Source organism: Typopeltis vanoorti, chromosome 22 (genome assembly GCF_054136105.1).
Source record: "Typopeltis vanoorti isolate ZY-2024b chromosome 22, IOZ_Tvanoo_1.0, whole genome shotgun sequence".
NCBI lineage: Eukaryota > Metazoa > Arthropoda > Arachnida > Uropygi > Thelyphonidae > Typopeltis > Typopeltis vanoorti.
In genome coordinates, this window is record NC_143570.1 from 7,223,875 (window position 1) to 7,236,229 (window position 12,355).

At 35.1% G+C, this 12,355-nt stretch overlaps 1 protein-coding gene across 2 annotated transcripts in view; it reads right to left on the reverse strand.

Moving 5' to 3' along the window:
* Positions 1–12,355, reverse strand: part of D12 (YEATS domain containing 2 homolog D12) — a 285,709-nt gene that overhangs the window by 59,403 nt on the left and 213,951 nt on the right. Inside the window, exons 12-13 of one of the 2 annotated variants that reach the window (XM_090412193.1) lie at positions 9,294–9,438; positions 9,030–9,074 (exon numbers count right to left, since the gene is read on the reverse strand). In XM_090412193.1, coding sequence (XP_090268319.1) covers positions 9,030–9,074; positions 9,294–9,438 — 190 coding nt within the window. Of the gene's footprint in view, positions 1–9,029; positions 9,078–9,293; positions 9,439–12,355 lie in introns of both variants that reach the window. The other variant, XM_090412192.1, reaches the window with a different exon arrangement.

Here is a 12,355-nt window from a genome sequence, read left to right on the forward strand (position 1 = left end):
TCCATTGCGATTCTGATATATTGGAGAAAATACAAAGGAGAGTGTTAAAAATGATATGAGGATTGTGGAATACTGATTATGAAGACAGACTGAAAATTTGTAGAATACAGACACTAGCAAACAGATGAAAAAGGGGTGATATGATTGAGACTTACAAACTTCTGAAAGGTCATACAGGATTTCAGTTGATGAAATTTTTCAATTTATGGGGGGGTAGGAAAGGACAAGAAGGCATCTTTGGAAGCTGAGAATGAATTTTGCTAAGAAGGGGGGGGGTGAGAGCTAGTTTTTCTCTCATAGGATGGAGAGTGATCGGAATGGACTGCCACTAGATGTGGCAGTCCATTCCGATCATGTGCAAGCAGTGTGAATGAAATCAAGAATAAGTATGATAGCTGGTGCATGTAGTACATGGTCTCCCTTGATGAGTCCCTGCCTCCCTGAAGGTCTCTCTTAATAATAATAATATTTGCATGATTTCTCAACTATTAAAGTTGAGAAATCAAGGGAATATAAACAAAGATCTGTATTTAAGTTTTGTAGATCTGCAAAAGGTATATGACAATGTGACAGAGAAAAGTTGTTCAAAACACAGCAGTTATATGGTGTAAATGGGATTATATCAGATATACGTATATATTTCAGTTGTAAGTTAGCAGTAATAGATGTACATTATAGCCTCTGTTACTGATCATCTACATGATCACATTATGAAGGAAAGTGTATTAAACATGATATTAAAATTGGAGGCATTAGTTAATCTCAGCTCTTTTCTTTAATATCATCTGCATAAAGATGATGTTAAACTTTAGGAGGTACAAATCCTAAAACACACTCCAACCCAACATCACCAGAATTCAAGATCAGTACTATGAACATAAGAAGTCACAATGGCAAAGAAATGGAGCTAGCTGAGGAATTGGATAAGTACTAAATCGACATAATAAGGGTGAACTGGGGGGGAAAAAAAAAGACAAAAACTGGTGAGATCTTTCTGAGCAATAAATACAAAATGTTATATTCAGGCAATGAAAATCAAGGAAAAGAAGGTGTATCCATAGTATTCAACACTAAATACGAGGCTAATCTTCTTAAATGTCAGGCAGATATCAGAATGGAGAACTGGACAATGAGACTTATTTGTGCTAAGGTCCCACAAAAGGTTCTACTAAGTTAGAAGTGGAGGAATTTTTGAGACCTTACAGAAAGCAACTGACACAATGAAAAGAGAAAAGTTGGTCATTGTTGGGGATCTAAATAGCAGAACAGGAAATGATTGTCATGTCAGATATACAAAAATATTTTGGGAAAATTTGGAGAAAAGAGCAAAGCTAATAATAATAGCATATACCTGTTGGATTTCTGCTCAGGCATGGATTGGTTATTACTAACACCATGTTACAACATAAAAATGTACACAAATTAACATGGAGAAAAGAGGCAAGGAATAAGAAAAGTCTCACTTACTATGTTATTGTTGATAGTGATGTTCACTAACTGGTGCAGGACACCAGAGTGTACAGAGGATTTGAAATTTGAAGTGATTGCCATTTAAGTCTTGAGCAGAATAAAATTGAATTTCATATTGAAAAGAAGAGCATGTAAGAAAGTTTTAAAGTGAATAAAAGTTGAGCAGCTCTCAGATGTGAACTGTAGACTAAAATACACAAACACTAAAGAGTTTGAGAACAGAAATCAAACCTTGGAAATTCAGTGGCAAGCCCTGAAGAAAACATTGATTGATTCAGCCAAAGAGGCATGTGGTGAGGTTGTCTGCAAGGATAGAAAAATCAGAACTCCATGGTGGACACAGGAAGTTAAAGACCAGTGAAGGAAAAGAAGAAAGCATATCAAAGTTCCTGGCAAATAAGTCAGCTTGCGTTCTTAGAGAATACAGAGACAAATGTAAGAAAAACTGGCAAAACAAAAGTAATGGGAGGACTTTGGCAGGAACACAGAAAATAAATATCAAAAGGGTGGCAAGGTATTCTGGAGGTTGTTGAAGCTCAGAAATTGAGGAAAGAGTGCTGTAAAAGCAATTACAGATGATAAAGGTGACATGAAAACTGGAGAAAAAGATATCCTTGAAGTATGGAGTAATTACTTCGAAAAACTGCTAAATGAAACAAGCAGTTAGCACAGTTTTTAAAAACACTCAGCAGGGATGCAGTTAGGAATACATACGTGAAGCAGAAAAAGCCATACAAAGGGCCTGAAATGTGGAAAGGCAGCAGGAGTAGACGATATTCGACCAGAAATGCTCAAGTATGGAGGTATAAAAGACTTACAGTGGCTGCACTGCATAGTTCAGAAGGCCTGGACAGAGGGACGAATTCCAGATGATTGGAGTAGAGCTCTCATAGTACCCATACATAAAAAGAGGAAATAAAACTGAACGTGAGAATTACAGAGGTATTTCACTGCCGGATGTTCCTGGTAAGATTTACTAGGAACACTCAGTAGAGTGTTTCTGGTAAATCTTACCAGGATTATCAGGATTTGAGAAACGGTTGAGAAGGATTGTGGAAAGGAAGCTTGGAGAAGAACAAGCTGGATTCAGACCAAATAGAGGCTGTCAGGATCAGATTTTCATTTTACGATAAATAGTTGAGAAATCATATGAACATAAGAAAGATCTGTATTTAAGTTTTGTAGATCTGTAAAAGGTATATGGCAAGGTGCCAAGAGATAAGGCTATTCAAAACACTACAGTTATATGGTGTCAATGGGGCATTATATTAAGCAATACTTAGTCTTTATTTGAGTTGTAAGTCAACAGTTAGAATTGAAAGAAGTACAGGAAGTTGGTTTAATGTTAAATCTGGTGTCAGACAAGGATGTACATTATTCCCTCTGTTATTCGTTATCTATATGGATCACATTATGAAGGAAAGTGGTATTAAATCTGATATCAAAATTGGAGATGTGAATTGCCGTTCTTTGCTTTATGCAGACGATGTTATACTTCAAAATAAATCCACTGGAAGTCTGTAAGATTTCCTGACTAAATTGATTAACTGATGTAATAGATATGGTATGAAAGTCAGCAATAGTAAGACAAAGACAATGAATATAGGTAGAAAAACTGAAAATATCAACTGCATTGTGAATGGAAAACCTATAGAACAAATAAAACATTTTGGCTACTTAGGCACGATTTTTAGTAAAGATGGTAGATTAAACATTGAAATAGACAACAGAATCAACAAAGCTGGTATGGTAGCAAGTCAACTGAATAAAGTTATATGGAATAAGAGAAAAATTAGTCAAAAATGTTCAACCAATTTAGACTTATGGATCTGAGATCTGGGTCACAAATAAATAAATGACCAGACTAGAGACAGCAGATATAAGAGTCCTAAGAAGATTAGGGGCATGAACAGATACCATCAATGGCAATATCATATTAAAAATGAGGATATTAGGAAAGAACTTGACATTGTCAGCATCCAGGAATGTGTTAGTTGAGCTAATCTCAGGTGGTATGGGCACTTAAGCAGAATGGAAAAGGAAAGATTAGCAAAACAAGTGTTCTCTGTCAGGTTGGCAGAAAAAATACCCAGAGAAAAACCAGGATATAGATGGATTGATACAGTAAAAAGTGCCTTAGAAGATAGAAATATAAGATCTGATAATGTTGGATCATTATCAGGCAACAGACTGATTTGGAGGAAAATTGTAGATAGGAAGCTAGTAACGATGTAATTTTTTCATGTAGTACTATCATATCCTGTACACCCCCTTGAGGGTACATGGCAGGAATTTGATGATGTTAAACTTCTAAATAAATCCAGTACAAGTCTGCAGAATTCCCTGATGAAACCGAATAACCACTGTAATAAATGTAGTATGTAAATTGGCAACAAAAAAGACAAAGATAATAAAAATAGGTAGGAACATAGACAACTTCAGCTGCATGTTCAATGGAAAACATACAGAACAAGTAAAACATTTCAGCTACTTAGGCAAAATGTTTAGTGAAAATGGCAATTTGAATATGGAAATAGACAAAAGAATAAGCACAACTGCTATGGTGGGGACATAACTGAATATCTTTATATGGAAGACATGAAAAATTAAACACCAAACTAGCTGTATATAAGACAGTGTTGAAGCTAATTTTAATTTAGAGATCTGCGAACTGGGCTAGAAATAAAACACTTGATCAAAGGTTGGAAACTACTACAAATAAGAAAGTTCTGAGAAAGATTAGAGCGGTGAACAGATGGTATCAATGGCAATATCATATTAAAAATGATGACATCAGAAGTTGGTTATTTTGGATTTATGGTGAAAGCAACTCAGGCTATGAGGCCAGTATTATGTTTGTTAATTGAGTGTGTTCTTATGGCCATATCATCTGTTTTGTGAGGGGAAATAAAAATTCCTGGAGGAAAAACTCTGCCATGTCTATATAAGATTGGCTAACTCACCTTCATTTGAAAAGCCCTGATAGGTTCTTTGAATCCTAGACAGACAGAATGATGATACAAGTACACCACCAATTTTCTAGCAATGGATAGTTTGCAACCCACTTCAGTCTGAACAAAATTACAAGTGCACTTGAAATTTCTGTGCCCACCCTACTAGTTTACTGGGATGCCACAATGTACTTAAATAATAAAGCACATGTTTGCTTAATTAGTGTGAGTGTGATGATGGTTGGCTTCAAATTTGTGATAATCACAATGAAGGAATTAAGGTAGAACCACGGTGACCATGGTAGAAACACTTGAAAGGAACAAAATTTACCATAGATGATGAAGTCATGTCTGCACAAGCAGGTCTTCAGATGCAGACATGACTTCATCATCTATTGCAGGGGTGTCCAACCTTTTAGCTTCCCTGGGCCACATTGGAAGAAGACGAGTTTTGGGCCACACATAAAATACACTAACACTAACGATAGCTGATGAGAAAAAAAAACATAGAATATATAGTTAACATATTTAAGTAATTTAAACTTCATTAATTCATAAATTTTTTATTATAAAATTTTTTATTATAAAAGACAAGACAGCAACATGAAATTAGTGAGATGTTTGACATTGTTTTTGAGACACTAATGCTTCAATATTTGGTTCGATGGAAGTAGTTGCAATTCACAGCGAGTTCTCAAGGTGCTCATCAGATATTTTGGTTCTAGTTTTATTCTTCGTGTGCTTTATCCTTGAAAATAGCTGCTCACAAATGTAGGTGCTTCCAAATAGCGATGCCATGAATAAGGCATGATTGTGAAGCGAGGGATATTTTTCTCTGGGAAAATATATCTTATAGAAGTCCAGTAAAGAGACATGATCAAATTTTTCTTTAAGTTGAATGTCAGATTGTAGCTCTATGCATTCCATTTGAAAATTGGCAGGTAATAAATTTATGTCGACTGAAAATGGAGTCGCAAATATACTAAAAGATTGATAATTTTTCCGGAAATCTTGAAACCTGTTCTCAAATTCCTGTATCAAATCGAAAAGCAAGGCTGCATATTTTTCATCATTCACAGGACTGTGTTTAGCCAAAGTGTCGAAATGCATAAAATTGTTTGCCTTAATTTGAGATTGCCATAGTTTCGGTTTCATTTCGAACACTGTTATACTTTGAAACATTGTATTGATCAGTTGGTTTTCACCTTGAAGATGCATGTTTAGCTCATTTAAATGAGCGGTCAAGTCTACTAAAAATGCCAAATCTGTGAGCCAGTTTTCATCGTCAAGTTCTGGCACAAATTTTCTTTTTGATTCCATAAACGACTTGATTTCATTTCGCAAATCATAAAATCTTTTCAACATTTTACCTCGACTTAACCATCTTACTTCTGAAAAGTAAATGATGTCCCCATATTCAGCATCCATAAATTTCAGGAATTCTTGGAATTGGCAATGATTCAATCCCTTGGCCCTTATGAAATTTACAGCCTTGATGACAATCTGCATGACGTTATCCATCTTTAAAGCTTTTGCACATAAATTTTCTTGGTGTACTACAGTGATATACGTAAATTTTGGGAGGCAATTGCATCGTCTTCTATTAATTTTACAAGTCCATCTCTTTTACCTATCATCGCCGGGGCACCATCAGTAGCTATGCTACCAAATATGTTCACAATGGACAAAGAAAATCACTTTAAAGTATTTTTCACTGCTTCGTATAAATCTCTTGATTTAGTTGTGTCTTTTAATGGCACTGAAGAAACCATTTCTTCATTGATATTATATTCGTCATCAATACCTCTAATAAAAATTGCCAATTGAGCTGTATTAGTAGCATCAGTACTTTCATCTATCGCTAAAGCATAAAATTTAAAATTAGCAGCTCTACACTCCAAACCTTTTTCGATAGATTTTCCTATTTCATCAATTCGCGCGCTAGTCTGGTGAGACAAACTGATTTTAGAAAAATCCCCTTATTTATCAGGGCAAATTATATCTGCCACACTTTCCATACATTGCTTAATAAATTCACCATTGGCATACGGTTTTGATTTTTTTTTTGCTATCAGGTTCACAACCACATAACTAGCTTTTACAATAGAATCCGTTACAGTTGTTATTTTTTAAAATAATCTTTGTTGGGATGATAGACTTTTTTTTCAGTTCTGCTATTTTGTCTTTACGACACATTCCTTGATAGGCACTAAATTTCGCAGCATGTTTTTGCGTGTAATTCCTTTTCAAATTGTAGCCTTTGAAAGCTGGCACAAATTCCCTACAAATTAAGAAATTTGCCTCAACAAAAAAAGTAGTCATCTGTCCACTTTTCGTTAAACAATCTTCCTTCTTCTATAATTTTTTTTTTTTTTTTTTTTTTTTTTTTTGGTTCAGTTTTTCTTTGGAGACATTGTGGAAGCCATGCTGGAATTAAAAAAAAAAAAAAAAACAGATTGAAAATGAGAAAGCAAGGTTTATTAATCACTAAATCGCCAAATTTTTACTACTAAAAATTACTCGCCAAATCACCACAAACACAAGTCTGCACCTTTCTTCGGTGTCAACTCGACTGTTTACAAGTGCGCATTGAAAGCCATACCAGCATACCCATGGTGCACATAGAGAGACATCTATTGCGTAGTGAAAGTAGGAAGCAAGAGTGCTAGCACACCATCGAGAAGTAACTACTTGCATGGGCGGAAATTTTGAATAAATACAATTATTTGAGAATGATTTTATGAATCTCTTTTTGCTAAAGAACATGTTAAATTCAAAAATTCATCGCTTATAAATTAATAGCATGTTAAAATTGTATTTGTAGTATTATTAATAGTATTTTTAGTCACAATCTCATAAAGTTTGTAAGTTTATGATTTTTTGTTGGGCCGCATTCAGCCCGCCGGATCTATTGTAAATTTCGTTCCTTTCAAGTATTTCTTTGAATAGGAAATCGTCAGAGGGCTAGGTCTGATGAATAGGATGAGTGAAGCAGACATTGAAAGTCCAAGTTGTGTATTGTCTGTTGGGTTTCATGAGCAGTGTGAGCAGCTGTGTTGTCCTGCAAAAGAAACATGCCTCTGCTCAGTTCCCCATGGCATTTTTCCTTCAGTATGCCCTTCAATTCCTTCAGAGCTGTTAAATAAACTGCTGCTGTAACAATTTCACATTTTTGAGGTACTTGGTAAGGATTGCACAATTCATATCTGGGTCATAGTTATGAAGCCATGTTTCATCAACGGTCACAATACAACCCAAAGATTTTGCACCTGATTTCTCAAAATGCCCCCAAATCCCTCGAGATTAGCACACATTCTCTCTCTCTCTCTCTCTCTCTTTTAGTCAGCATTCAAACATTTGGGGACCCACTTGACTAAGAGCTTCTGCATGTCCAGATGTTGTGGATAATAAACCCAACTTGTTCCCTAGATCCTCAGAGTCTTTGCAATGTTTTCAGCTGGTATTCATCTATCATCAAGGATGATGGTATGCACTTCATCAATGTTTTCAGGTCTGTTCGCTGTGGAAGGTCTTCCTGACCTGGGAGCATCTGTTATATCAGGATGCCCAGTTTTAAACTTGGCCATCTATCTGGCAACTATTGGATATGCTGGGGCACAGTCCCCTAAAGTCTTGCACAAAGTTTGGATGGTATCAATTTCATTTGCAGACTTTTCTTGTAGTATGAAAAACTTGATGTCAACTTCACCTTTATGCATCTTCAAATTTCTTCAAAACTACTGACATCTCTTCTTATATATCCTAAAATAAAAAGAACAAATTGTCACGATTTGATGAAACATGGGGGTTAAAGGGTTTAAGACATATTCTTTCTTGTGATTATATCAGAACTTTTCACCCCCCCCTCCCCTTGAGGACCCAGAACTTTACCAGATATTGCGAGCTGGTAAGTAGATAGATCTATGTTAATGTCCAAGATTGTGTGTATAGATGATCAATGTTAGTTCTGTTTTTAATTGATGGTGCAATATGTTGAAGAAGTCAGATAGCTGAATGTTAGTCTGAATGGGCATAAAAGAATATTGTAAACTTGAATATAGCTTGTGTTAGCTATTGCTTAGAACATGTTATATATAATTTTGCCTTATATTTATAGAATTGAGAGTAAGGATTGGATAAAGAATTAAACCAAATATATAATTGGTAGCATAGCCAAGTGAAAAAACTTCCATCAACTATCTCTAATCCATAGAATTTTAATAATAAGATGTTGACACCTTTTGGCAACTGATATATATGGTGATATGACTTCTATATTACTTCGACCTTAGTATCATCTGGGTCTGGCTCCCACTGACAAGACCTCAATTGTTGGTGAGACCTCAAATGCAAAGCACATACCCATAAGGATATGTGCTTTGCATTATGGGATACTAAGGCAAGTGATCAGAACTTACGCCACCTTTACCACCAGTTGCCCCAGTCCTGAAAATACTTCAGGCACAAAATTTGTTTGCTTACACTTTGATAAAGGATTAAACCAAATATATAATTGGTAGCATAGCCAAGTGAAAAATGTTCCATCAAATAAACTATTTGTTAATCACTTGAAATAAAATTAATAATATAGTATATGCATGTACTTACTTAAACCAAATTGAACTTTACTGCCATCTAGCTGTGATACACAGTCTTCTGGTAGGGATAAAAGTAAATAAATGAAGTTTACTATTTTTGATACCACACAACAGTTTCATATAGTGTATTTAAATATTCTTTGTTGATTCTTAAAGCACCTTAGCACCAAACCAGCAATCTAATAATCCAAATCAACAATCATATTATTTTTTAAGATGTGTGAAAAATCACACTTAACTCATATAACAGATATTTAAACTAAAATAAACATACCAGTTTTTAGAGGAGTATAGCCATATCTTCGACACCACCATAAAATCTCCTTTCTGGACATTAAGTCTTTCACAGTCCAAAGAGAATTTTCTTCTCTGTGAAGTATTTCCAGTAGCGATTGCCTAATGAAATAGGCTCTCTGCCACTAATAAAAATAAAATAAACCATTTCTTTAAGCAAAAGTCAGGTTATCATTTTTTTTTTTAAGATATAATTTATGGTATTATAACAGAAAAATCAACATTTTCTGATGTGCACATGATACTATGATAATACAGCATAATTAAATTAATATTACTATTAGCTTCTTATAAAGAATTTTCTTTCATATGTATTACTTATTGGGTCTCCAGCACACACAGCTCAGTCTATAATGAGTATTCCCTTTGGATGAAAAGATCTGAGTTCAGATCCCATCTAGGATATAACCTTTATTGTAAAGGCTTTTAAAGGTGTGTTAGCTGGTCTCAGGTGGAGGTGGAACGGTTCTTCCTCCTAGAAACAAAGGTTTTTAATTCTGCAAAAAAGAAAATGGCCGGAAAATACAGGCAACTGACAAATAGGGAAAACTATGCAAGCAGGGCTAATCACTCTATCAGAGTTAATTATGTTTCTATGAAGCCAAATTATTACTTGGCAATGACAAGATAACAATCATAGCATGTAAGGTACAAAATGAAGATGAAGTCTGCAATACAGTGAAATCTCACATTTGTTTCTAAGCCACTATGAACTTCAAAAAAAAAATAAATAAATAAAATTCACAAAAGACTGAAAACCTACAAGCACATTAGTACAATGGGATACAGGTTAGAAAATCAGTTTTCTCTTTTTTACATTCATAAAAGAATTTATATTCTTAAATATAATGCATTCTTATTCTTAAAAGATACATACGTACATATATATATTTCCTTTGAACCATACAAAAAGATACTATCATCTACATTAGATGATCATCTTGGTGGCTACTGTATTCCTGCAGACATACTTCGAACAAGCATATGGAACAGCTTGTTCAAATTGAACAAACACAGGAATTATGTCCATTATCTACATTACATTTTTTCTGGAGTGGCAGACAACACAATCACTGCAGATCACTGGAAGGAAGAAAACTTCCTATTATACAGAAGTAAAACATGAATCTGAAAGCTATTTTTGTAATCTACCACAGCATTATAACATGAAATGTGAACAAATATTATTATTCCTACATGACACCTCTAAGGAGTCCAAAGACTCATTGAGGGCATCTACAGCTCTCCATCTCCACCACTTAATCCACCAACTATAGCGAACTACCATCATCACCTACACTAATGCTATCTACTGCCCACTGCCACTAATATTTTTTGTCTGTAATTTGCATATGTTCTCAAGGCCAATTTGTCTGTATACAGGATTAAAAAACCTGAGTTTCTGGGAGAAAAAACCCCACTACCTCTGTATGGGATCAGCTAACTCACCTTCAATTGAAAATAACCCATATAAAGATTGTTCTAGTCATGACAAGAATCACAATCAGGCCATTTTCCAATCAAAGGGCACAACATACTGTCCTTCTTCCAATTGCACTATGGAGAACAAATATGACTGCTTCAACTTACCCAAAATCTGGGAGACAATCATTTTGAGACCTTTGGCAGAACAAATAAGATCACATCACCAAATTTGAAGAGGATGCCAGCTAGGACTTTAATATCCTGCCTTTACACTCAGTCTTTGTTAGCCTTCCTCCTGGTGAGCATGAATACATGGTCATGTGTATATTTTTGTGATAATAACTATGAGGGTGGTCTGAAAAGTTCTCAGCCTCGACCATAGATGGCAACACTATTGGCAAGATTTTTTTTTTCTAAGTTGGTACATCTGTAATAAGAATCCATGTAAAATTACAAGTCATTCTATCATGTAGTTTGTTTTATACAGCTGTTTGAATCAAAAGTGTTGTCTGTATCCCTTGAAATGGATAAAATTGAGTATCGTGCAGTTATAAAATTCTTTGTAAAAGAAATTTTAATGCCAAAAGAAATTCATAAAAGTTTACAGGCATTCCTCTCCTTCGTTTTTGACAATTAAGAAATGAGCTGTCAAACGTGGCCATACCAGCCTTGAAGATGATCCAAATGAAGGATGTCCAAAAAATGTAAAACACCAGAAATCATTGATCAAGTGCACGATATGGTATTGGATGACCGGTGAGTCAAAGTGCATGCAATTGCTGAGACTACAGGCATTTCAAAAGAACATGTAGGATATATTCTGCATGAAGAATTGCAAATGAAAAAGCTTTGCACAAGATGGGTGCCATGCTTGCTCACAGCAGATCAAAAATGCACTCAAATGAAAATCTCTGACCAGTACTTGGAGCGTTTTAACAAGAATAAAACTGATTTTTGCTTCGATTTATTACTATGGATGAGACTTGGATTCACCATTACACACCAGAATCCAAACAGTGGAACAGAAGTCGGTTGTTTGGCACCAAAGACAAAGTTAGTTCCATAGCAGGAAAGGTCATGACATCAGTGTTTTGGGATGCTAAAGCAATTTATTTTTTTTAATAATTATCTTGAAAAGGGTAAAACAATAACCAGAATATTAATCCAATCTTTTGACCAGACTAGATGAAAAAATTCATGAGAAAAGACCCGGTTTGCAGAAGAAAAAAATCATCTTTTATCAGGACAATGCACCTGCTTACAACGGTGTTTTGGCAATGGGAAAATTAAAGGATCTGCACTATGAATTGTTGGAACATCAACCCTATTCTCCAGATCTGGCTCCCTCTGACTTCTATCTCTTCCCAAAACCAAAATTCTTCCTCGCTGGTCAGCATTTTTCTTCAAATCTGATTGCAGCTATAGAGGGGTATTTTGCAAATCTTACTGAGAACCACTACAGGGATGGGATAATGGTGCTGGGCACCATTATCCCATCCCTGTTAGGCCATCCCATCCCTGTTAGGCCAAGTATTGCACGAGTTGGCAATACTTGGCCTAACAACGCTAGGCAACTCTTTGTAAAATTCTAAGGAAAAAAAAATCTTTCCTTAGAAT